The sequence below is a fragment of the Mustelus asterias genome, chromosome 18 (assembly GCF_964213995.1).
Source record: "Mustelus asterias chromosome 18, sMusAst1.hap1.1, whole genome shotgun sequence".
Classification (NCBI taxonomy): Eukaryota; Metazoa; Chordata; class Chondrichthyes; order Carcharhiniformes; family Triakidae; genus Mustelus; species Mustelus asterias.
Window position 1 is genome coordinate 15,011,127 of NC_135818.1, and position 26,552 is coordinate 15,037,678.

At 47.4% G+C, this 26,552-nt stretch overlaps 1 protein-coding gene across 6 annotated transcripts in view; it reads left to right on the forward strand.

Annotated features, from left to right (window-relative positions):
- LOC144506971 (regulator of G-protein signaling 6) overlaps positions 1-26,290 on the forward strand; it is a 111,435-nt gene extending 85,145 nt beyond the window's left edge. Inside the window, exons 7-16 of one of the 6 annotated variants that reach the window (XM_078233446.1) lie at positions 765-846; positions 4,043-4,117; positions 5,427-5,525; positions 6,498-6,559; positions 11,089-11,199; positions 12,591-12,716; positions 17,264-17,450; positions 20,198-20,305; positions 24,150-24,203; positions 26,197-26,290. In XM_078233446.1, the coding sequence (XP_078089572.1) occupies positions 765-846; positions 4,043-4,117; positions 5,427-5,525; positions 6,498-6,559; positions 11,089-11,199; positions 12,591-12,716; positions 17,264-17,450; positions 20,198-20,305; positions 24,150-24,203; positions 26,197-26,244 (952 nt within the window). In that variant the 3' untranslated portion in view covers positions 26,245-26,290. The remainder of the gene's footprint in view (positions 1-764; positions 847-4,042; positions 4,118-5,426; positions 5,526-6,497; positions 6,560-11,088; positions 11,200-12,590; positions 12,717-17,263; positions 17,451-20,197; positions 20,306-24,149; positions 24,204-26,196) is intronic. The other 5 variants (XM_078233444.1, XM_078233447.1, XM_078233443.1 and 2 more) reach the window with 5 other exon arrangements.
- Positions 26,291-26,552: the final 262 nt, after the last annotated feature.

Genomic DNA, 26,552 nt, shown 5'->3' on the forward strand with positions numbered 1-26,552 from the left:
TCAAGAAATGAGCCATCTGATTTTGGATCAAAGAGTTTCTGGTTTTATCATAGAATTGAGAATCTTATAGTGCAGAAGGGACCCTTCGGCCCATCGATTTAAAAAATCTAGTCTTGCTATTAGCTAAAGTTTTCAGTTAATTCTCAGGATTAGTAAAGCAGCCAGCAGAACTGGAGTGAAAAGCCATTGCCTTGACTCTGCCAGTGCTGCCTACATTCAGCCTTGGACTTGGCAGTCTGTAGTGACTTCAATCAGACCATTGAGGTTGTCCTGTTAGAATATGAGCTTCCTGATTCAGGGCCAAATTGATGGGCCCATCAGGGAGCCTCTTACTTTGTATTTAACCAGGCGTGTCAGTTCCTCTGGGACTCCTAGTGTAGACTCCAAACTGAAAGCACTCTGTATGCTGTTGTCAGACTTGTAAAAAAAGGGATTTTGGTGAATGGGCTTCTGCCTCTGAGGACTTATTACACAGTCCTGCGGTGTTAGGGAAACAATGTTCTCTTTGAATTAGTAAATTATCTTGTTGGGTGCCAGTTGAACAGTGCAAAAGAACAATGGGACTGCTCGTTCTTTGCATTGCATAGAAAGTGGTGGATTGCAATGTACACAGCCTGCATCGTAAAGAGCAAAAAATGCATCGATAAGAAGAAGCACTATTGCAGCTGCAGACTCTTTGCAATGAATGGTGTGAGTACAGCTGAGAATGTTAACAGCCCTGTGAATTCAGTGTGTCTTTGGAAGTTGATATCATCTTCTTTTAGAATTGACAGGAAAAAGGACAAGACAGAACGGAAGATTCTGGACAGTCAAGAAAGAGCTTTTTGGGATGTTCATCGACCCGTTGTGAGTATCATTAGACCATCAGCACACATACGTTTGATATGCCGTTCTTACCCGGTCGGACCTACATGTGTCTCCAGAGCCACAGCAGTGTGGCTGATTTCCCAACAGCCCTCAGACAACAAGGGATGGGCAATGACTGCTGGCCAGCCAGCGATGCCCATGTCCCAGGAATGAATAAGAAAAAAGTACCTAGGTTTAGGATGGCACGGTGGCACAGCGGTTAGCACAGCTGCCTCACAGTGGCAGGGATCTGGGTTCGATTGGCCATGGTAAATTGACCCTTAGTGACCCGGGATGCGTAGGTTAGAGGGATTAGTGGGATAAATATGTGGGGTCACAGGGATCGGGCCTGGGTTGGATTGCTGTCGGTGCAGACTGGATGTTTCATTACGATTTCTCAATTGTTTTTGTTGAAACAACAGCTTTTGTGTTTGAGTTCTTTTAATCTCTTTTTTTTAAACAGTGCAGGAGGCCATTCGGCCCATTGAATCTGCACCGACCACAATCCCACCCAGGCCCTATTCCCGTAACCCCGAACATTTACCCTGCTAATCCCCCTGACACTAAGGGACAATTTAGCATGGCCAATCAACCTAACCCACACATCTTCAGACTGTGGGAGGAAACCGGAGCACCCGGAGGAAACCCACGCAGACACAGGGAGAATGTGTAAACTCCACACAGACAGTGACCCAGCCGGGAATCGAACCCGGGTCCCTGGCGCTGCAAGGCATCAGTGCTAACCACTGAGCCACTGTGAAGACTCCTAGGGGTAAATTATCTGGTCCCATCCACCACCGGGAATCATCGCGGGCGGGACTGGAAAATTTGGAGGGCCATTCAAAAGTCTGTTGACCTCGAGCAGGAATTTCTGATCTCTGGATAGGCGCGACTGGAAAATCCTGCCTTTATACGACAAGTGAATCTGAATGAAAGCACCACTTGTTTCAGGTGAAAGTCAGATGTAGTGACTGAGAGCAGTGAAATGACAATCTCTGATATATTGGGCAATGGATTAATGAACAACAAGCAAGAACTTTACACTTTGCATGGAAAGTTTTACCTCCAACGGGAATCAAGGGTGGGATTTTACGACCTCACTCGTCCCAAAACCGTAAAACCCCGCCTGGGATCAACGGACCTTTCTGTGGTTCGCTCCTCCCACCTGCTCCAATTCCCGTGGTGGACGCAGCGGTAAAATTCCAGCCTGTAAGTTCATTCCGTCACACTTCTTAGCTGCAAGGTTTCAGTCTGCTGTCATTTTATCCTGATATTGGGCGGGACTTTGTTCCCTCTCTGCGGCAGGTTTCACGGCAGTGGAAGGCGACGTGCCGCTTGCTGGCGGCAGAATCTTACAGTCCCGCTGTTGCCAATGGGATTTCCTGTTCAACGCATCCCTCACCGTCAGGGTTGTACCGTCAGGGTTGTACCGGCAGGAACGCCAGCAGGATCTTGGCGATTACGAGTGCATTTCTTTGGAGTCTTCTCAAAAACCAAATAAAATCAGTGACCATTGCCAGCCTGTTTATTGCTGAATGACTTACAGGAGCAACGCACACTGCAAAGCTTAAAAATAAAGAGAGGAAGAGACGAGAGAAATGGGTGGGCTTTTCTGAGCCTTCCTGCTGGTGGGATCTTCTGGCCCTGCTGAATGTGACCCCCCTCCCTGCAGCAGGTGCCCCAGCAGCAGGATGGGTGAGACAAGCCGTAGACATCGGTGGGACTGGGAGATCCTGCCTTGCAACCAATGGTGAGCCACCTCTGCAGCTGGAAAACATGCCAAGGGAGGGCCGGAACATCCCACCCCAGGATAACTATGGCTAAATGACACCAAATTTAGATAGGGGGGAGATTTTTGTCTTCATTCCCTACGTGGTAATCAGCTTTAGAAGTTCAACAGTGCAGAAGGAGGCCATTTGGCCCATCGAGCCTGCACTGACAACAATCCCACCCAAGCCCTATCCCCGCAACCCCACATATTTACCCTGTTCGCCCCCTTGACACTAAGGGACAATTTAGCGTGACCAATCCACCTAACTCGCACATCTTTGGACTGTGGGAGGAAACTGGAGCACCCGGAGGAAACCCGCGCAGACACGAGGAGAATGTGCAAACTCCACACAGACAGTGACCCGAGGCTGGAACCCTTTATAGAACTCAACAGGTTTATACTCTGGTGATTCCTGAGCTGGAATAGACCATGGTGGGATGATACGCAACAGATTCAGGGAGGAGATAAAAACATAGCATGATATATTTGAACCTCAGGAAGAACAAGAGATCAAAGTTCAAATCTACAATTGCCAAAACAACTTGGGCAAAAACAACATTTTAAAAGAATTCACTTGCTTTCCGGCAAAGTGAATTCTATATATTCACACATTTGCCGTGATATTTTATAAACCATTTTATTCAAAAATGACTGGATACACATTCACATATGCGGGGGCAGCAAGGTGCCACAGTGGTTAGCACTGCTGCCTCACAGCACCAGGGACCCGGTTCGATTCCCGGCTTGGGTCACTGTCTGTGTGGAGTTTGCACATTCTCCTCGTATCTGCGTGGGTTTCCTCCGGGTGCTCCGGTTTCCTCCCACAGTCTGAAAGATGTGTTGGTTAGGGTGCATTGGCCCAAACAGGCGCCGGAGTGTGACAACTAGGGGATTTTCACAGTAACTTCATTGCAGTGTTAATGTAAGCCTACTTGTGACGAAGAAATAATAAATGGAATAATAACGTAAGTGTAGAAAATTACTTTGGAGTGAAATTCTCTGGCCTCCCCTCAGAGTTTTTCTCAGTGGTGGAAGTTGGCCGACACATCTTTGGACAAGCATGGCCAATCCACCTAAGCTGTACATGTGGGAGGGAACCGGAGCACCCCCATGCAGAGAACGTATAAGGTCCACACAGTCACCCAAGGCTGGAATTGAACCCGGGTCCCCGGCACTGTGAGGCAGCAGTGCTAACCACTGTGCCACCAGCTAGCACTCATTGTCAAGTCTCACATATGAATAATGGCTACTGAGGGAAGGACTGGGGTTCACCCATGATATTGTGTCTCAGGTATGTTGAAGAGCAAGTTGCCCAGGCTAACAATTGGAAGTAAACTCTGTCATGAGCAGTGGTGGATTAGATAGTAATCCATCGAGATTCTCACGGTCTCTCTTTAAAATAGTTCTATCTCGTTCTCCCTGCAGCCTGGCTGTGTGAACACCACGGAAATGGACATCAGGAAGTGTCGCAGGATGAAAAACCCCAACAAAGTGAAGAAGGTGCGTACAAGCATCCTCCCCTTAATCCGTTCCTCGTGGAAATACTCAATATATTACAGAAATCTCGCAAAACAAATCACTGTCGTGGCACCTTTGGATTGAATTCTGGTTGATGGTGAAAGGAAATGATGATGGCGTTCCAAAAATGTGCATCCACTTTGCACCCACAGTATCTCTGCATACCAGACACTCCATCTGGGCTGGAGGGATTGGGTGTATGGATTGCATGTTGGCTGGTTTAGCTGTTCAACTGTGCTGGACTTGAGCAGACACTCCAGGCTGGCATTGCATGCTGGACTGAATACTGATGCCAATACTCAGATGAGATGCCATACGAAACTCCCATCTGCTTCTTTTGATGGGCCATGATGGTACAAAGCATTTTCTCTCAGTCCGGGCCAACATTCCTCCCTCTGCCAAAGACAAACAATTAAAGGTGAACTGGTCAGTCATCGCTGCTGCCTTTAATTGAGCAAAGATTGTCCTAATAGAAACCATACAGTACAGAAGGAGGCCATTCGGCCCATCAAGTCTGGACTGACCACAATCCCATCCAGGCCCTATTCTCGTAACCCCACACATTTACTCTGCTAATCCCCCTGATACTAAGGGTCAATTTAACATGGCCAATCAACCTAACCCGCAGATCTTTGGACTGTGGGAGGAAACTGGAGCACCCGGAGGAAACCCATGCAGACATGGGGAGAATGTGCAAACTCCACACAGACAGTGACCCAAGCTGGGAATCAAACCCAGTGCTAACCACTGTGTGACTCATGGTAAGATACCTTGGCCAGAAATCTCCCATCTTGCCCGCCGTGGGAAGTGCAGCGGGCAGGACAGAATATTTGGCAGACCATGTATAGGTCCATTGACCTCGAGTGGGAATTTCTGGTCTTCGGGCATGCACGGTCGGAAAACCCCGCCCGGTTTTTGTGATGATGCTCTGAATTTTCCAGCCCATCCTGCCAGCAGGATCTTCCAGTCCCGCTGATGGCGAAACCCCGCGGTGGGCTCCCCGCCAGAGTGGCTGGCGGACAACGTAAAGTGCCGTTGACATTGGCTGGACCAGAAGATCCCGCCATGTCCCCACCACCAGCAGGCACGCCGATGGAGCGGGATGGAAAATCTCGCCAGATGTGCTTTAGAGAAACAACGGTCATGGCAGACTTCCTGCCGTGCACTGCCCTAAATCACTCATTTTCAGGTGCATGGTTAGACTACATGGTGCATGTTTTGTGGCAGAATTTGAACAGGAAATAGGGATCGACGGTGCATTTCTGACGTGGCATTTTTTTTTTGTAATCAGTCAGTGTACGGGATTTCAGAAGAATCACAGACACACAGTCCTGTACATACATTAGCACCAATAGCAAAACAACCTGCAAAAGAAGATCTGAAGAAACAGGTAACATAAGACTAAAGGCGCTTCCATTCATTGCATAATATTGCATCGTAAACCTTGTCACTTCATAACTTAATCATCGAATAGCCTTTGCTCACTTATCCGCCAACTGTGACACCGATCAAGATAATATAGACTGTTGTGAATTGCGACATGGTACATGCATTTTGAATATGATGCTTACACTGCTGGATTTTGGTTTAATTTATTATTGTCACATGTATTAACATACAGTGCGAAGTATTGTTTCTTGCGTGCTATACAAGCTAAGCACACTGTTCATAGAGTACATAGGGGAGAAGGAAAGGAGAGGGTGCAGAATGTAGTGTTACAGTCATAGCTAGGGTGTAGAGAAAGATCAACTTAATGCAAGGTAAGTCCATTCAAAAGTCTGATGGCAGCAGAGAAGAAACTGTTCTTGAGTCAGCTGGTATGTGATCTCAGACTTTTGTATCTTTTTCCCGACGGAAGAAGGTGGAAGAGAGAATGTCCGGGGTGCTTGGGTCCTTGATTATGCTGACTGCTTTTCCGAGGCAGCGGGAAGTGTAGACAGAATCCGGAATTCTCCGTTTGCCTCAGGCGGGATTTTATGAGCCTCGCGACATCGTAAAATATCGGCCAGAATCAGTGGATTGGAAACTGGTTTGCATGATGAACTGGGCTACGTTCACAACCCTTTGTAGTTTCTTGTGGTCTTGGGCAGGGCAGGAGCCATACCAAGCTGTGATACATCTGGAAAGGATACTTTCTATGATGCATCTGTAAAGGTTGGTGAGAGTTGTCGTGGACATGCCAAATTTCCTTCGCCTCCTGAGAAAGTAAAGGCTTTGGTGGTCTTTCTTAATAATAGCGTCGGCGTGGAGGGACCTGGACAGATTTAATGTGCACACAATATGTTGGATAAGTTGATTGAGTAAGCATGTAGCTACACCTGATTTTATACACATCTTAAACATTATCTCCTTCTATTTCCAGATAACCTTATTAAATATCCAGCTTGAGAGACATTGTTTGAAAATGTCCAAAGTTGCGGAAAGGTAAGGGTTTCATTCAGTAATGAGCTAAGGTGGATTTTGTATTCAACATTTTTACATTCTTGGGGAAGGCTGATGGTATTGAGAAAATCAGGAAAGATTAAACAAACTAGCCCTGTTTCCTCTAGAAGTGAGAAGATGGAGCAGTAACCTGCTGGAGATCTTTTAAAATTATGAAGGTGTTTGATAGGGTAGATATAGGGAAGATGTTTCGATTTGTGGGCAAGTCCAAAGTGATTGGACATGGATATAAGGTGGCCACTAATAAATCCAACATGGAATTCAGGAGAAACATCATTGTCCAGTGAGAATGTGGAAGGTGTTAGCAGGGGGGATGATGGCTCATTGGTATTATCGCTAGGCTATTAATCCAGAAACCCGGGTTCAAATCCCGCCACAGCAAATGGTGGAATTTGAATTCAATAAAAGATATCTGGAATTGAGAATCTACTGATGACCATGAAACCATTATCGATCTTCGGAAAAACTCATCTGGTTCACTAATGTCCTTTAGGAAAATAAATTTGCCATCCTTACCCGGTCTGGCCTACATGTGACTCCAGAGCCACAGCAATCTGGTTGACTCTCAACTGTCCTCTGAACAAGGGCAAATAGGGATAGAGTCATAGAGATTTACAACATGGAAACAGGCCCTTCGGCCCAACTTGTCCATGCCGCCCCTTTTTTAAAACCCTAAGCTAGTCCCAACTGCCCGTGTTTGGCCCATATCCCTCTATACTCATCTTATCCATGTAACTGTCTTAACACTTTTTAAAAGACCAAATTGTACCCGCCTCTACTACTACGTCTGGCAGCTAGTTCCATACACTCACCACCCTCTGTGTGAAACAATTGCTGGCCAGCCAGCGACGCCCATGTCTCATGAATGAATAAAGAAACAGAAAGCATGGGGAAACTAAGAGCATTTAAGGGAAAGTTGGATAAATGCATGAGGGAGAACAGGGTCGGAAGAATAGGCTGATGAGATGAGGTGAGGTGGGAAGAGGTTCATGTGAAGCATGAATACCAGCATGGATCAGTTGGGCCGAATGGCCTCTTTCTATGTTATAGATTCTATGTGTGTATTTGAAGACTGACAGGCTTCTCCTATGATTGTAACCATTTTAACACTTGTTAGTTGGCCCTGTATGCTATGAGACCCCCATCAAATGAAAGCAGGAGACAATCCATGCTTTCCTTCTAGATGTTAACCTGGACGTCTAAGGTGGAACTCTGGTCACCACCCACTGGAGCTGTCTGGCATAGTTTTCCTGACACCGGAATCTGATGTGCATACTCCTTTTCTATTTTCTTGGTCCCATGCCCCCTCTAGTGGGCTGCATTAAATTTTCTTTATTCATTTGTGGGACAGAGGCGTTGCTGGCTGGGTCAGCATTTATTGCGCATCCCTAGTCGCTTTTGTTCCGAGGACAGTTAAGAGTCAACCACATTGCTGTGGCCCTGGAGTCACATGTAGGCCAGACCAGGTAAGGACGGCAGATTTCCTTCCCGAAGGGACATTAGTGAACCAGCTGGGTTTTTCCGACATTCGGCAATGGTTTTCATGGTAATCAGTAGATTCTTAATTCCAGATATATATATGTATATTTTTTTAATTATTGAATTCAAATTCCACCATCTGCCGTGGCGGGATTCAAACCTGGGTCCCCAGAACATTAGCTGAGTTTCTGGATTGACAGTCTAGTGATAATACCACTAGGCCATCGCCTCCTCATAAATTCCACTCTTCATTTCGTTGCCGTCTTTCCTGAGCCTGGGACATCTTGGCCAGCAGCAGGTAAATTAAATTCAGGGTCCCCCCAAATGGGTCGCTAACTTAAGTGTGCTAATGAAGTGTCTTCCTCGGCAAAATAGTACATTCACACAACATGTTTTCCGTCGAGGTAAAAGTGGTGACAGGCATTTTTAAAATAATTTAATTCACCCCTGACTGTGGCCTACCCCACCCCTTCCCTGTTCAACAAATTGGTCATCCAATCTGTGTTTGGTCTCCCCAGTGAAAAGGAGATTGCACTAAGTATCATTTAGACCATAAGACATATGAGCAGAATTAGGCCACTCGGCCCATCGAGTCTGCTCCACCATTCAATCATGGCTGATATTTTTCTCATCCCCATTCTCTTGCCTTTTCCCCATAACCCCTGATCCCCTTATTAATCAAGAACCTATCTATCTCTGCCTTAAAGACACTCAATGACCTTGCCTCCACAGCCTTCTGCGGCAAAGAGTTCCACAGATTCACCACTCTCTGGCTGAAGAAATTCCTTTTCATCTTTGTTTTAAAGGATTGTCCCTTTAGCCTGAGGTTGTGCCCTCTGGTTCTAGTTTTTCCTACTAGTGGAAACATCCTCTCCACGTCCACTCTATCCAGGCCTCGCAGTATCCTGAAAGTTTCAATAAGACCCCCCTCATCCTTCTAAACTCCAACCAGTACAGACCCAGAGTCCTCAATCGTTCCTCATATGACAAGCTCTTCATTCCAGGGATCATTCTTGTGAACCTCTTCTGGACCCTTTCCAAGACCAGTACATCCTTCCTTAGATACGGGGCCCAAAACTGCTCACAATATTCTAAATGGGGTCTGACGAGAGCCTTATACAGCCTCAGAAGTACATCCCTGCTCTTGCATTCTAGCCTCTCAACGTGAATTTTAACATTGCATTTGCCTTCCTAACTGCTGACTGAACCTGCACGTTAACCTGAAGAGAATCTAGAACAAGGACTCCCAAGTCCCTCTGTGTTTCTGATTTCCTAAGCATTTCCCCATTTAGAAAATACTATGCCTCTATCTCTCCTTCCAAAGTGCATAACCTCACACTTTTCCACATTGTATTCCATCTGCCACTTCTTTGTCCACTCTCCTAACCTGTCCAAGTCCTTCTGCAGCCCCCCCCCCGCTTCCTCAATACTACCTGTCCCTCTACATATCTTTGTATCATCTGCAAACGGAGCAACGGTGCCTCCAGTTCCTTTTCCAAATCGTTAATGTATATTGTGAAAAGTTGTGGTCCCAGCACTGACCCCTGAGGCACTCCACTAGTCACTGGCTGCCGAACTGAAAAAGACCCCTTTATCCCCACTCTCTGCCTTCTGCCAGTCAGCTAATTTTCTGGCCGCACTTGCCCCAAGGCCGGAAATTCCTGCTTGAAATTAATGGACCTTTGCATAGCCCGCCCCTGCTCGCTACGATTCCCATGGAGGGCAGGACGGAAAAATTCCGCCAAAGATACAAATGAGGTTCAGGAGTAGGCCACTCGGCCCCTCGATCCTGCTCCACCATTCAATAAGATCATGGCTGATCTAACCATAACTCAATCCCACATTCCTGCCCCCTCCTGATAACCTTTCACCCTCACCCCGACCTTGTTAATCAAGAATCTATTTTGCTCCCACTGCCTTTTCAGGAGGAGAGTTCCAGAGACGTACCTGGCCCTCTGAGAGAACATAATTCTCCGCATCTCTGCCTTAAATGAGCGACACATGATTTTTAACCAGTTTAAAGTTTATTTATTAATCGCAAGTCGGCTTACATTAACACTGCAATGAAGTTACTGTGAAAATCCCCTAGTGACCGCACTCTGGTGCCTGTTCGGGTACACTGATGGAGAATTTGGCATGGCCAATGCACCTAACACGCACGTCTTTCAGACTGTGGGAGGAAACCGGAATGCCCGGAGGAAACCCACGCAGACACGGAGGGTGGAATTTTATAGCCTCACTTGTCCTGAAGCCATAAAATCCTATCCATGGTCAACGGACCTTTCCATGGTCCGCCCCTCACCCACTCCAATTCCCGTGGTGGACAGGAAAGTTATGGCCGGGGAGAATGTGCCAACTCCACACAGACAGTGACCCAAGCCAGGAATTGAACCCGGGTCCCTGGCGCTGTGAAGCAGCAGTGCTAACCACTGTGCCACCGTGCCATCCTATAACCAACTGCTTCTAGATTCATTAAACCATTAGAGTCATTCAAGCATTGCTGTTTTTTTATCCAAATCACTGACCTTCCCCTTTATTTCCTTTCTTTCCTTCCTTTCCTGGCCCTGTACATGTTGAAAGTAAAATGTTATATCTTTAACTTCTTCCAGTTCTGTCAAAAATTTGATGACTTGAAGTATTAGCTTTGTTTCACTCTCCGTAGATTAGGCCGGACCTGCTGGATATTTCCTGTTTTCAGTTGGCACAGTGGTTAGCATTGCTGTCCCGTGTCTGCGTGGGTTTCCTCCGGGTGCTCCAATTTCCTCCAACAGTCTGAAAGATGTGCTAGTTAGGTGGATTGGCTGTGCTAAATTCTCCCTCAGTGTACCCGAACAGGGGACCTGGGTTCGATTCCTGGCTTGGGTCACTGTCTGTGTGGAGTCTGCACGTTCTCCCTGTGTCTGCGTGGGTTTCCTCCGGGTGCTCCGGTTTCCTCTCTCAGTCTGAAAGACGTGCTGGTTAGGTGTATTGGCCATGCAACATCTGCAGCCTTGTGCCCTTGTCCTTACACTTGTTGGTGTTTTGCTTTGCAGTTTGGTTGGTTACGCAGAGCAGTATCTGGAATATGATCCACTGCTGACACCACAGGAACCACCGAACCCATGGATCAGTGAGGACACCACATTCTGGGATATGGAAGCCAGGTAAGAAAGGAAGTCTGTTGTTTACTGTTGAAAGAAACTGGCAATTGAGTGGAACGTGCATGGATACCAGTTATGGCGGCACGGTGGTTAGCACTGCTGCCTCACAGTGCCAGGGACCCGGGTTCAATTCCGGCCTCGGGTCACTGCCCCCCCCCCCCTCCCGCCTCCATGGCAGTTATGTGGAAGAAGAGACAGTCTGGCATTGGCCGGTGATGGGATCTTTCAGTCCTGTCACTGTCAACAGGGATTCTTGTCGTTTGCACCCTCTGCCTCTGCAGTACCTGTGGTGTGCGAGGGTCACCATTGGTCCCCTTTCAGAGGAAGCAGCATTTTACTCTCACCTCCTTCAATTTGGCCGACTGCATTCGCTGCTCCCAATGTAGTATCCTCTACATTGGGGAGACTAAATGCAAACCGGGTGAGGGATCCTGTGTATGCTGAGCCCTGTTTGCTTAACTTATGCAAAGACTTCATTTTAAGATATTTCTGTCTCTGCAATTACATTTAAATGCTGGGGGGTAACTAACACTGCTAACTTATAGAGCTAAATTCACTACATTTTAAAACTCAGAAGGCATGCTGATTAGCTGAAAATTGACCGCATTCCTGACAAGTACACAGCAAGCAAAACAAACTTTGATAACACGGCCGCTAAACCTGTTCTCTCTAGACAGAGAGAGCTTGAGGAAAACATTTCCAATAACAAGATAAGAGTTAAGATATGTTTTGGTTTCAGTGCGTGTTCAGTGGACAGTTTGTCTTTTGCGATCCTGTCCAATACAGTACAGGGACTGGCTTCACAGGCAATCTCGATGTTTGCTTTCTCTCTGCTTCTGCAATGGTTTAATTTTCTTTAAGTTCTGTTCAATAAAAGAAATTCATCGTACCAGTTAAAAATAAATTACTGCGGATGCTGGAATCTGAAACCAAAAGAGAAAACGCTGGAAAATCTCAGATCTGGCTCTGAAACGTCAGCTCTTTTCTCTCCTTACGGATGCTGCCAGACCTGCTGAGATTTTCCAGCATTTTCTCTTTAGGTTTCATTTGTACCAGTGCTGTCCTCGTCTATTCCAAGGAATGAATGGGCCCTACACTGGGTGCCCACTTTATGGAACACCTTCGCTCAGTCTGCAAGCATGACGCTAAGCTTCCTGTGTCCTGCCATTTTAACTCAGAACCTTGCCCTCATAACTCATGTGTCTGTCCTTGGCCTTCTGCAATGGTCCAATGAAGTGTAACACAAGTGGGAGGTCCCACCGGTGGCCAATGACGAGCTGCCTCCATGGAAAACGTGCCACAAGGGGGAGGGGGCAGAAAATCCCACCCAATGTAATGATACAGTTGCTGTTGCAATAAAGAATTTATCTCCCCTCTTTCTTGTGTATGTTAAGCAAAGAACCGAACCAGCAGCGTGTGAAGAGATGGGGGTTCTCCTTCGATGAGATGCTAAAGGATCCTGCGGGTCGGGAACAATTTCTGAAGTTTCTAGAATCTGAATTCAGCTCTGAGAATCTAAGGTAAGACACTCATCGCTGCATTGAAGTTTATTGATTAGTGTCACAAGCAGGCTTACACTTCAATGAAGTTACCGTGAAAATCCCCTAGTCGCCACACTCCGGTACCTGTTCGGGTACACTGAGGGAGAATTTAACACGGTCAATGCACCTAACCAGCACGTCTTTCGGGCTGTGGGAGGAAACCGGAGCACCCGGAGGGAACCCACGCAGACACGAGGAGAATGTGCAAACTTCACACAGACACTGACCCAAGCCAGGAATTGAACCCGGGTCCCTAGCACTGTGAGATAGCAGTGCTAACCACTATGCCACCGTGCCGCCCCCAACATCAGTTTGGGAATGCAAACATCCCAGTGGGTTAAAAAAACAAAAGATGAAATCTAAAATATTTAGCACAGAGTACGGGAGAGTTTTTTATTAACGCAGGGGGTTTTGAAACTGTAGAATTCTCAGTAAGGAAAATATCTACATTTCAGAATATGTTAGGTAGGTTTGAAAGCAGAAATAAATGGGTGTTGAAATATACTTTAGGATGAGTGCTCCTGTGGGGAATAAATGCCAAAATGGATTGGTTGTGGTGCCATTATGTCGGAGTTGGTGGAAATGACGGAGGGTGATCCTTTTGAATGTGGAGGCTGGTGGGGTGGAAAGTGAGGACAAGGGAGACCCGATCATGGTTCTGCCACCACAAAACACATCTTCCCCTCATGCTTCTCCATTAGTATTCTACAGGGACCGCTCCCTCCATGACATCCTGGTCCACTACATCTCCATACCTTCCCTCACCTCCACACCTTCCCTCATCTCCAAATCTTCCCTCACCTCCATATCTTCCCTCACCTCCACACCTATCGTCATCTCCATACCTTCCCTCACCTCCATACCTTCCCTCACCTCCATATCTTCCCTCACCTCCATATCTTCCCTCACCTCTAATCTACCCCTTGTGTCCTTTACCATTGTGTACTGCCACTGATGGAAATATGAACGAACCCCCAAGCTTCCAGACGAAGCCGATCATTATATTTTTTAGGAGGGGAGGGATTTATTTCATAAACCGCTGAGATGAAAGAATCAGCATTGAATTGATGAGAGTGTGTGGCTGCTGCCAAACCCAACATTGTCATTCATGCTGTTACAGAGTCATGGTGTTCAATATTTAATAACTGCAATAATCTTCTTTCATCGTTGCTTGAAAAGACAAGAGTGCACTTCAAGATACTTTAGCGGGTTTAAATTTCACTCTGGGGCCTTGATGTAACAAACTGTTCCCCGTGATGAGGGCTGCAAGTTCTATATTGTGAACATCAATGACAATTCCAATCAATCGCTTTCATGGTGAGTCCAGCAGGAGCGTGCAGCGCGGATCTGCCTGAATTGTTTTCAATGTTGCTGAATACTTTAGTCAAGCTGTGAATCTTCCCTGCTTCTTACTCAATAAAAACCCTGTTGCTTCATTGTCAGCATCAACCCCATCAGGCTCGGTGGCACAGTGGTTAGCACTGCTGCCTCACAGCGCCAGGGCCCTGGGTTCAATTCCCAGTTGGGTCACTGCCTTTGTGGAGTCTGCACATTCTCCCCGTGTCTGCGTGGGTTTCCTCCAAATGCTCCGGTTTCCTCCCACAGTTCGAAAGACGTGCTGGTTAGGTGCATTGGCCGTGCTAAATTCTCCCTCAGTGTACCTGAACAGGCACCGGAGTGTGGTGACTAGGGGATATTCACAGTAACATCATTGCAGTGTTAATGTAAGCCGACTTGTGACACTAATAAATAAACTTTACAGTAACTATGTCAGCAATCAGTGAGTGTGGCTCAGACTCTACTCATTCTTTTTTTAATTTATTCACGGATGTGGGTGTCGCTGGCTAGGCCGGCATTTATTGCCCATCCCTGAGGGGATTTAAGAGTCAACCACATTGCTGTAGCTCTGGAGTCACATGTAGGCCAGACCAGGTAAGGACGGCAGATTTCCTTCCCTAAAGGGCATTCGTGAAGCAGATGGGTTTTTATGACAATCGACAATGGTTTCATGGTCATCATTAGTTTTTTTAATTCCAGATTTGTATTGAATTAAAATTTCACCATCTGTGGTGGTGGGATTCAAACCCGGGTCCCCGGATCATTACCCTGGGTCTCTGGATTACGAGTCCAGCAACAACATCACTACACCACTGTCTCTGCCTATTACATTCACAAGCTGTAATTACTCAGTGTAATTACTCGAATGTTACGATGATTAAAGGTTTGTGTTGCAGACAGACGGGGGTTCGGTTTGTGTTATTAAATAACTGAACAACAACTTATATTGATGATTTAGACTTTGGAACCAAGAATGCGGATGGAGGGCATGTTCTTGTGCCCTCCCCCCATGGCACGTTTGGTGCCAGGGGGATATTTAATCAGGTGCAAAACCATGTTGGAGCATGAAAGGTATTCGGGCACACCCCATAAAAAAAATCAAATGATCATCTGTCATACAACCATCGAGTACCTACAGGGCAGAAGGGGGGCCATTCAGCCCATCGAGTCTACACCGACTCTCTCATAGAGCATCCCACCCATGCTCTATCCCCAAAACCTCACACATTTAGCATGGCCAATCCACCTACCCTACACATCTTTAGACACTAAAGGGCAATTTAGCATGGCTAATCCACCAGACCAGCACGTCTTTCAGACTGTGGGAGGAAACCGGAGCACACGGAGGAAACCCACACAGACATAGGGAGAAAGTGCAAACTCCACACAGACAGTGACCCAAGCCGGGAATCGAACCCGGGTCCCTGACACTGTGAGGCAGCAGGGCGAACCACTGTGCCACCGTGCCACCCTGTCCGAGATGCTGACCCTCCCCTGCGACCCCCATGCCGCGATTCCCCCACCCTGCCATCACTCACCTGCACCTGGCTCCGTCCACAAGCCGGGGGTGGTGCTGCTGATGTATGGGGAGGGGGGTGGGGGGGCCGGGGGGGGGGGGGGGGGGGGGCGGTTGCCAGTTTCTGATTGGCCAGGAGCTCTCGGCAGGCGGAATCTGCCTTCCAGGGGTCCTTGACCCGGAAGAAGACCAGCTGCTGGCTTGTCGGGTTCCTGATTGGCACAGGGTGTAGCCGGTGAGGGGACTAAGATAAGTGAGGCCGGGCTATCACATCCTGGGCTTGTTCATGACACTGTTAATATTGAAATCAGCCGACAAAACAGGGCCGGCAAGATCGTGAAAGACGGGAAACCAGGTGCCAAACTGATTTTTCACCTCTTGCCCTATCTTACCCTCTCGCCACGCCAATTGACCGCTGTGCCAAACCGGCAAGATCCCAGCCCTAACGTTAAGAAGATCCCCCCAGGGCCATGAGTCTCATTTGACACTCCGCCATTGTATATTCCAACCCTTCCTGCACTGCAGAGCAGCCCACACCAATCCACGCTGACAGAGTTCCCACCACGCTGCTGGTGTACGGAGGGCACTGGAGAGCTTGGGGAATTCATATTAAAATATTTCTGTCATTCTGCCAAAAGATTTGTGACCACTTGAGGGCAGCCTTACCTTCATTTACAATTTGATTAACCAGAGCAAAGTCCTGACTTTACCAGGATTCCTTTAACAAGTCCAGGGAACTGTGTTCAGGGTGTCCCTGTTAAATTAAAATCTTTTTCTTTTTTTAACATTCTCTGACCCTTTGAAAACTTTTTCATCTCCACGTCTTTCTTCAGAGCTGTAACCTCTTATTGGCACGGTGGCACAATGGTTGGCACTGTTGCCTCACAGTGCCAGGGATCCAGGTTCAATTCCTGGCTTCAGTCATTATCTATGCAGAGTCTGCATGTTCTCCTTGTGCCTGTGTGGGTTTCCTTCAGGTCCTCTGGTTTTAATGTTTATTTATTAGTCGCAAGTAGGCTTACATTAACACTGCAATGAAGTTACTGTGAAAATCCCCTAGTCGCCACACTCTGGCACCTGTTCAGGTACACTGAGGGAGAATTTAGCACGACCAATGCACCCAACCAGCACGTCTTTCAGACTGTGGGAGGAAACCGGAGCACCCGGAGGAAACTCACGCGGACACTGGGAGAACGTGCAGACTTTGCACAGACAGTGACCCAAGCCGGGAATCGAACCCAGGTCCCTGGCGCTGTGAGGCAGCAGTGCTAATCACTGTGTCTCCGTGCCGCCTATTCCTCCCACAGTCCAAAAGATGTGTGGGTTAGCTGCATTGGCCATTATCAAATTCTCTCTCAGTGTCCCCAAACAGGAATGTGGCGATTAAGGGATTTTCACATTAACTTCATTGCAGTGTGAATGTAATCCTCCTTGTGACACTAATAAATCAACTTAAATTCTCCCTCAGTGTTCCTGAACAGGAGTGTGGCGACAAGGGGATTTTCACAGTAACTTCATTGCAGTGTTAATGCAATGCTCCTTGTGACATTAATACATAAACTAACGTGATGAGGTTGCTTGTCTGTCAGCAAAAGATTGGATTGACCAATTCTCTTTAAGTGATGACCTTTTTTGCCCAGTTTCAATCCATGTCCTTTCCTTCTCTCTGCAGGTTCTGGTTGGCTGCAGAGGACCTGAAGAAGCGTCCCCTTCTGGAAGTCCCGGACAAGGTTCAAGAAACCTGGCAGGAGTTCCTTGCCCCAGGGGCTCCTAGTGCCATCAACCTGGATTCCCATTCATACGAGATAACCAGCCAGAATGTCAAGGATCCCGGGAGGTACATATTTGAGGATGCGCAGGTTTGTTGAAGTTTATTTTTTAGCCACTCACGGCAAAACAAACATGGGGGTATTTTTTTAAGGTCTGGCAGCCTGATAGATGGTTAGAGCTGGTCATGCCTGAGAGTTTATCACTCAACCCCCCCAGTCTGTTCTGCTGTCCAGTAGAGGGGATGGTGGACCCAGGGCATGGCACACTGAGAGGGAGAGGCACTTGGTGAAGTGCCAAAGAGGCAGAAGGAGGAACGCGTAGGAGTGGCATGATCAAGGAGGTGGGATGATGGAGTTGGGGGCAGGGCCCAGAGATGGGTGCACAGTGGCAGGGTGATCAAGGGGTGGGGGGATCAGGTGAGAGGGATGGGCAAGGGATGGGGCTGCCCACATGACGAGTCACTTAGACACTGCATCCTGCTATTAGTGTTGGCTCAGACAGTGTGTGATATTCATGCTGCAAGTTAGGTGGATTAGCCATGCTAAATTGCCCTTTAATGTCCAACGATGTGCGGGTTAGGTGGATTGGCTGTGCTAAATGTGTGGGGTTACAGGGATGTGGGGGGTGTGGGGGGGATGCTGGATAAGATACTCTGTCAGAGAGCTGGTGCAGACCCGATGGACTGAATGGCCTCTTCTGCGCTGCGGGGATTCTATGATCCTATGATTCTAAGTTAACTACAGTGCACAACTGAGCTGCTCATTGGGGGTGGATCTATTTGGTGGGAAGGGGCATCCAGTGTCTCGGGCACCACTTGGAGATAGCCAGCACCTGTTCAGCAAGAGGTTGCAGAAGGAACATCTGAACAGATTCCGATTCCACCACCTCCTCCCCCATCAAATGGCCAAGCAGACAGTGAATTGCTCTATTAGCATGGGTCGCAGGCCCAACTCATAGTAATGAGGTCCCAGCCTGAATTTAACTTCCCTGTGACCATATCAACAAGCATGTGCAACCTCCACCCCGCTGCCTGTGCCAGGTGTCCTGGTCCACCATTCAGAGCACTGACAGTCGCTGTTCATCCCTGTGTGGATCCAGTGAAAAGGAGAGATTCCATCCTGGAGGCAAGTTGGATATTGCCTCCATTACCTGAACTGAACATCTTAAAGTCATAGTCCGGGATTCTCCCAACTTGCTGCATTGCTCGAGCAGGTTAGATGGATTGGCCATGCTAAGTTGCCCCTTAGTGTCCCAAGATGTGTAGGTTATGGGGATTAGCGGGGTAAATGCACGGGGATTACAGAGATAGGGCGGTGGGGGCGGGGCGGCGGGGATGGCCTGGGTAAGATGTCAGGGAGTCAGTGCAGACCCGATGGGCCAAATGGCCTGCTTCTGCACTGTAAGAATTCTATGATTCTATAATTGGGATCAGTTCTGGGGGAGATGGGACCAGTACAGACTGGATAAATGGTGCCGAAACAGAGCTGGGACCAATTTCCTCATGGGGTGATTTGCCCATGTGCTCCTGGAGAAGGTTGATCCTAACTTGGCAGGGGAGTGGGAACGCCTGCAGATTAAATTAGAGAGGGGATACCAAGGCAAAAAAGAATATATGGAGATACAGATAGCACTAGATGGAAAATATTAAGTGGGTAAGAGGGAAATAAAGTCTGAATGAGTGTTGCAGTGCATGTATGTGAATGCATGGAGTGTGGTAAATAAGATTGGTGAATGGCAGATGCAGTTAGCCACATGGAAATATGATATTGTGGTGATAACAGAGACCTGGCTCGAAGAAGGGCAGGACTAGGTATTAAATATTAATAGTCACTTGGGAAAATGTGGGTTAATTAAGGATAGCCAGCATGGATTTATTAAGGGCAAATCATGTTCAACTAAGTTGTGAGTGTTTTTTGAGGGGTAACAGCTTTGAGGAACCTGATGACCGACAAAGCAGATAAATGGGAAGTCCAGTGGTTAGCGCTGCTGCCTCACAGTTTAAAGTTTATTTATTAGTGTCACAAGTAGGCTGACATTAAGATTACAATGAAGTTTCTGTGAAAATCCTCTAGTCGCCACACTCCGGAGCCTGTTCGGGTACACTGAGGGAGAATTTAGCACGGCCAATGCACCCAACCAGCATGTCTTTCAGACTGTGGGAGGAAACCGGAGCACCCGGAGGAAACCCACGCAGACACGTGGAGAATGTACAGACTCCGCACAGACAGTGACCCAAGCTGGGAATCGAACCCGGGTCTCTGGCACTGTGAGGTGGCAGTGCTAACCACTGTGCCATCATGCCACCTTTAATTGGCACCAGGGACTCAGGTTCAATTCCGGCCTCAGGTGACTGTCTGTGTGAAGCTTGCGCATTCTCCCCGTGTCTGCGTGAGTTTCCTCCACAGGTGCTGGTTAGGTAGATTGGCCATGACTAAATTGGGTCACTGTCTGTGCGGAGTTTGCACGTTCTCCCCATGTCTGCGTGGGTTTCCTCCGGGTGCTCCGGTTTCCTCCCACAGTCCAAAGATGTGCAGGTTAGGTGGATTGGCCATGCTAAATTGACCCTTAGTGTCATGGAGTCTAGCAGGATAAATATGTGGGGTTACGGGGATAGGGCCTGGGTGGGATTGTTGTCGGTGCTGGCTCGATGGGCCAAATGGCCTTTCTGCACTGTCGGGATTTTATTCTATGAACTAAAATGCCTCAGACACCGCACTGATAAGATCGGATGAGTTTGCCTCCGCTGTGGGTATGTGCTGTCAGATGTCCTAGGTGAGCAATTATGTGATCAACAGTGAGTGATGGGGAAACAGCTGAAATTCACCTTGCTTTTCAGGAACACATCTACAAGCTGATGAAAAGTGACAGCTACGCTCGCTTCCTGCGTTCCAATGGGTATCAGGAGCTTTTACAATCTAAAAAGAAGGTAATGTCCCAGATTCCTGTCCCACTGACATTTCAAAATAATATTTGAGAATCTCTTTTTGTGATTTAATTTTTTATTCACTGGTGGGACATGGGCGTCGCTGGGCCAGCATTTATTGCCCATCCCTAGTTGCCTTTGAACTGTGTGTCTTGCTCGGCCATTTCAGAGAGCAGTTCAAAGTCAGCCACATTGCTATGGCTCTGGAGTCACATGTAGGCCAGACCAGGTAAGGCCGCCAGGTTTCCTTCCCTCAAGGACATTAGTGAACCAGATGGGTTTTTCCCACAATCGACAATGGTTTTGTGGTTCTTAATTCCAGATATTTTTTTATTGAATTCAAATTCCACCATCTGCCGTGGTGGGATTCGAACCCGGGTCCCCAGAACATGAGCTGAGTTTCTAGATTAATTAACTAGTGATAATACCACCAGGCCACCGCCTCCCCAGTTTTGGTTTGCTGCCCAGTGAAGTTCATTTTCAGCTGACTGGCCCTGGGGCTGAAATTTTCCAGCCTTTCCGGCCGGCGAGATCTTCCAGTCCCACCGATGGTGACCCCTCGGCAGCGCATTTCCTGGCGCTGGAGGACACGGGGCATGCAAAACCCCACAAACATTGTCGCTGTTGGGTCAATTCATTCGTTTGAAGAGACAAGGGGACGACACTTGGTACGAGTTTTCCTTTAATGAACAGAACTTTTTAAAAATTAACATGACAGATGCAAAGAAAAGTGAAGATTGGCTTCTCAGCCCGGTCCTGTACTGAACTTGAAAGCACTGAACTGAAACACTCTAAAATCCAAACTATATTTCAATCCTCATCTCGTTATTGGAAGTATCCTTCGCAGAAAAACAATCCTTGTAGCTGCTGTTATGCTGTTGTTTGCCTGCATTGTGTACCCTTTAGGAATGCAGTCAATTTTTACCTAACCCATCATGTCTTCTGATTCTACATATAGTGAAGGCAGCTACACTTGTTAAGCTTAGCACAGTTAGTTGGATAGGCAGAAATATCTTAAAATGAAGTATTTTCATAGACTGAAGCAAACAGAGCTAAGCATACACAGGATCTCTCGGCTAGAACAGAAGATCCCGCCGCCAGCCAATGGTGGGCTGACTCTGCCGGCAGAATGGACACCGGGGCAGGCTGGGAAATTCAGCTCCTGGGTAAATCGGCCATGCTGATGCGTTACTAAGGCCCAAAACCTCAGATCTGTTCACCCCCCAGCAAGCTCATCGCAGGTATCCAAAGATTCCCTCAGAGAAAGGGAAAACCAATAATGGTAATGTCACTGGGCTTGTAATCCAGAGGCTTAGGCCAATGCCCTGGGAACATGGGATCAAATCCCAACATGGCAACTGGTGGAATTTATATTCCATCAATAAAATCTGAAACGTTCAAAAAAGTGCGAGGCGTCAGTAATGGTGATCATGAAACGATTGTTGTAAAAACCCATCTGGTTCACTAATGTCCTTTAGGGAAGGAAATCTGCCCTCCTTACCTGGTCTGGCCTACTTGTGACTCCTGGTACACAACAATGTGGTTGACTCTTAGCTGCCCCCTGCAACAGCCCAGCAAGCCACACGATTCCAGGGCAATCAGGGATGGGCAACAAATGCTGGATTTCCCAGTGATGCCCACGTCCCGGACAAGAGTAAAGAAGAAATGATATCTGGGTGAGAGCGCGAGGGCTTGTGGAACAGCACCTCAGCAAGAGCTAGGACACAGGGGCATGAAACAAGAGCAAAATTAAAAATTCATTTGAACACAGTGGCACGGTGGCACAGTGGTTAGCACTGCTGCCTCAGAATGCCAGGGACCCAGGTTCGATTCCGGCCTAAGGTGACTGTCCACCTGTGTGGAGTGTGCACGTTCTCCCTGTGTCTGTATGGGTTTCCTCTGGGTGCTCCGGTTTCCTCCCACAGTCCAAAGATCTGTAGGTTTGGTGGATTGACCATGCTAAATTGCCCCTTAGTGTCCCAAGAGGTGTAGGTTAGGTGGATTGACCATGTTAAATTATCCTTTGGGATCTCAAGATGGGATAGGTTAGCGGAATTAATGGGGTAAATATGTGGGGTTACAGGAATAGGGCTTGGGTAAGATGCTCTGTCGGAGTTGGTGCACTCGATGGGCCGAATGGCCTCCTTCTGCACTGTAGGGATTTGATGATTCTAAGGTAGAATCTGGTGGATTAGGTCCTTCGTGGTTCTCAGCTTGATCTGTGAGACTCCACAGGGCACGTTATTGCTACGGAACAAGCTCATCGGCTTTCGGGCATCATCCCAGAGGAACTTTGATGTGGCTCTCATGGGGAGATCACCCCGTGGGGGGGTACGAGACCTGAGAGATCAGCAATAAAATAAAAGAAAATGAGAGGTCGGGATACAGGACTCTGTCTGCCTGCTCTCGATAAGCAGCTCACCACCATCTGGTGAGAAGAGCTGGACATTAACTCTTGGGTCTGCAGAGCAAGCAGCAATTGAAAAACACTTCCATTTTCCCCACAAAGTGAGGCCATCGGGAATTATCACAATCAGGAATTTTAATTAAGTGAGTGCTTCAATCTCTTATTTTCTGCCTTCCTCCCTCAGTGAGGGCAAATTTTTTTTTCTCCCGGGAGCCAGACACCTAGCCCGATTTCCAATTGATTTTTATTCATGGGTGAGGCTCGAGAGTCAGCAGGTTGTTCGACTGCAGGAGGCATCACGCAACATCCACATATACACTTCCAACTTGTGACTGGTTGCCAATCAGGGAGAGATACGAAGGCTCATCTTACCCCTCCTCAACTCCTAGAAATGTATCTAGTTCTGGCACAATAGGGCGGCACGGTGGCACAGTGGTTAGCACTGCTGCCTCACAGCGCCAGGGACCCGGGTTCAATTCCCAGCTTGGGTCACTGTCTGTGTGGAGTCTGCACATTCTCCCCGTGTCTGCGTGGGTTTCCTCCGGTTTCCTCCCACAATCCTAAAGACATGCTGGTTGGGTGCATTGGCCGTGCTAAATTTTCCCTCAGTGTACCCGAACAGTGTGGCGACTCGGGGATTTTCACAGTCACTTCATTGCTGTGTTAATGTAAGCCTATTGTGACACTGATAAATAAATAAAATACACCCTCTTTAGTCGACTGGAGACATTTTCTTTTACTGCGCTATGTTATTCCTGTCAGGCCAATGGGGCTTTAAGCATGTTGGGTCCATTCATTCATTTGAATAGACGAGGGGACAACACTGATACGAGTTTTAAAATGGTTTTCTTTTATTGAACAGAACTTAAAATTTACATGACAGAAGTGAAAAGCAAAAGTGAACTTGGAGACTGGCTTCTACTGCCAGTCCCTGTACAGCCCTGTACACTGAATGGATCTCGAAAACAAACACTGAAAAAACTCACACCAAAATCCAAACTATATTTCAACCCTTATCTCATTATTGGAAGTGTTTTTCACAGTCTGTCTCCATCTGGAAAAACAATCCTTGCAACTACTATTGTGAAAAACATGTTTGCCTGCATTGTGTACCCTTTAGGAATGCAGTCAATTTTTAGCTAACCTTTAACCTTCTGATTCTACATGTGGTCAAGTTAGCTACAACTGTTAAGCTTAGCAGAGTTAGACAGAAATATCTTATAATGAAGTCTCTGCATAGACTGAAGCAAACAGGACTAAGCATACACAGGATCCCTCAAAGCAGCTCAAGCCCCCCTCACTTGAAACAGCAATTAGTGTCACCGCTCCCCTGGAGCTCTGTGCACCTCAGGCCTAACTTCCTCTCTGCCCATCATTTCTGCATCGCTTTGCTACGCGTTACGCTGGTTTTCCTGTCGTGATTCTTTCTGCTTTGTTTTCTCCACATCCCCTCTCCAGTCTGAGAACGAGCAGGGTCGCAGAACCTCGTTGGAAAAATTCACTCGCAGCGTGGTAAGTTGAGAGCTTCACAGCCCTGTTGACGTGAAACGCGTGCCAACAGGCCCATAAACATCCTCCGAGCGGGAGAAGCTGAACGCTGTGTAAATAATATGTCAATGGTATTCTTTGTAAAACACCATGCTTGATTAATGAGATGGATACCGGACATTCCACTCAATGTGGAACTGGGCCAGACACGACTGTAAGTACCTTGTGTACACGGAATTAGGTAATTGCAATCAAAGCTCTATACTGCAAGCTAAATGCAAATAGCATCATTGTCAAACAGCGGCACCCACAGTCTAGCCCTGCACATGAAGGAAGGCTGCTTGGGAGAGCACCCCCAGTAAACACGGACTCTTAGCAGCATTAACACTTTCAGTAGAAGAAATGATGTGAGGATGCGGGTGTTAGGCTGGGGTGGGCACAGTAAGAAGTCTCACAACACCAGGTTAAAGTCCAACAGGTTTATTTGGAATCGTGAGCTTTCAGGAGAAGAACGTAATGGGAACTGGAATAGGTCAATTGGTCCTTCAAGCCTGTTCCGCTATTCTGTACAAACATGGCTAATTTTCAGGCTCGGTGGCACAGTGTTTAGCACTGCTGCCTTACAGCGCCAGGGGCCTGGGTTCGATTCCCGGCTGGGTCACTGTCCGTGTGGAGTTTGCACATTCTCCCCATGTCTGCGTGGGTTTCCTCCGGGTGCTCCAGTTTCCTCTCACAGTCCGAAGACGTGCAGATTAGGTGGATTGGCCATGCTAAATTGTCCCATAGTGTCCCATGTATAGAATCATAGACTGGAATCATAGAATCCCTACAGTGCAGAAAGAGGCCATTCAGCCCATCGGGCCAGCACTGAAAATGTGACAGCATTTCAATATGGTCTCGCTTGACCCGAGACCGGAAAATCCCGCCCGAGGTCAATGGACCTTCCCATTGTCCCCCCCTCGGCTGCTCCGATACCTGTGGCAGGCGGGGTGGTAGAATTCCGGCGATAGGGTAAGTTTTAACAGAAATGCAATCCTCCCTTATTACAGAAAAAAACCCTTCCTCCAAGACAACTCAAGATTACAAGAGAAAAAACTGTGATTGTAATGCAGTAGATGATGGAAGTGAGGATGGTATGAAATATTCATGTGCAACATTGAATAGAGTCATAGAGATACACAGCACTGAAATAGGCCCTTCGGCCCAACTCGTCCGTGCTGACCAAGTTTCCTAAACTAACTAGTCCCATTTGCCTGCGTTTGGCCCATGTCCCTCTAAACCGTTCCCATCCATGTACCTATCCAAATGTATTTTAAATGTTGTCATTGTGCCCATCTCTACAACCTCCTCTGACACCTCTGCCAATATCAATGGTTAATATAGGTACAGGTTGCGAGGCGGTAGATTTAAAACTGAGATGAGGAGGAACTACTTCTCGCCGAGGGTGGTGAATTTGTGGAACTCGCTGCCCCATCGCACGGTGGAGTCTGAATCATTGAATAGTTTCAAGAAGGAGATAGATATGTTTCTAATTTTAAAAAAGGGATAAGGGGATATGGGGAACAGGTGGGGAGGTGGATTTGAGACCAGGGAGAGATCAGCCATGATCTGATTGAAGTTGTACAAGATATTGGTAAGGCCACATTTGAAATACTGTGTACAGTTCTGGTCACCCTATTATAGAGAGGATATTATTAAACTAGAAAGAGTGCAGAAAAGATTTACTGGGATGCTACCAGGACTTGATGGTTTGTAAGGAAAGGCTGGATAGACTGGGACATTTTTCCCTGGAATGTGGGCAATTGGGACTAGCTTAGTGGTAAAAGCTGGGTGGCATGGACAAGTTGGGGCTGTTTCCATGCTGTGAACCTCTATGACTATAATTGAATGGTGGAACAGGCTGGAAGGGCTGAATTGTCTACTTCTGCTCCTGATTCCTGTGTTCCCAATAGGTGGCGATAAATGAATCTTAATACTTTGTGTTAAATGTATTGAAACTTGACCTTATCTTTTACAGGGTAAGTCACTGACTGCTAAACGTCTCGGTCTCATGCAGTCCTCCTGACACTCATCCAGGGCTGCCTGCTGCAGAACGAGAAGGGGCTTATACCTGCACTCCTGGGAGTCGCCATCTGAGGGAGCCACTGTGAAGGGCCGCACTGTACAATTAGTCACAAGGATCATCATTGAACATTTTAACCTCACCTCTGTGCAGAATGAATTTGAGTTACCGCAAATGTCATTGAAAAAAAAAACCTCCCTTTTTTTATTTAAGAGCAGCGGAGGCATCGAGATGAGAAATGGAATGGTTGTCTGTCAGTGAAACTATAAAATAGTTTCCGACCATCTGAATAGTGGGGGGAGGGGGTCGTG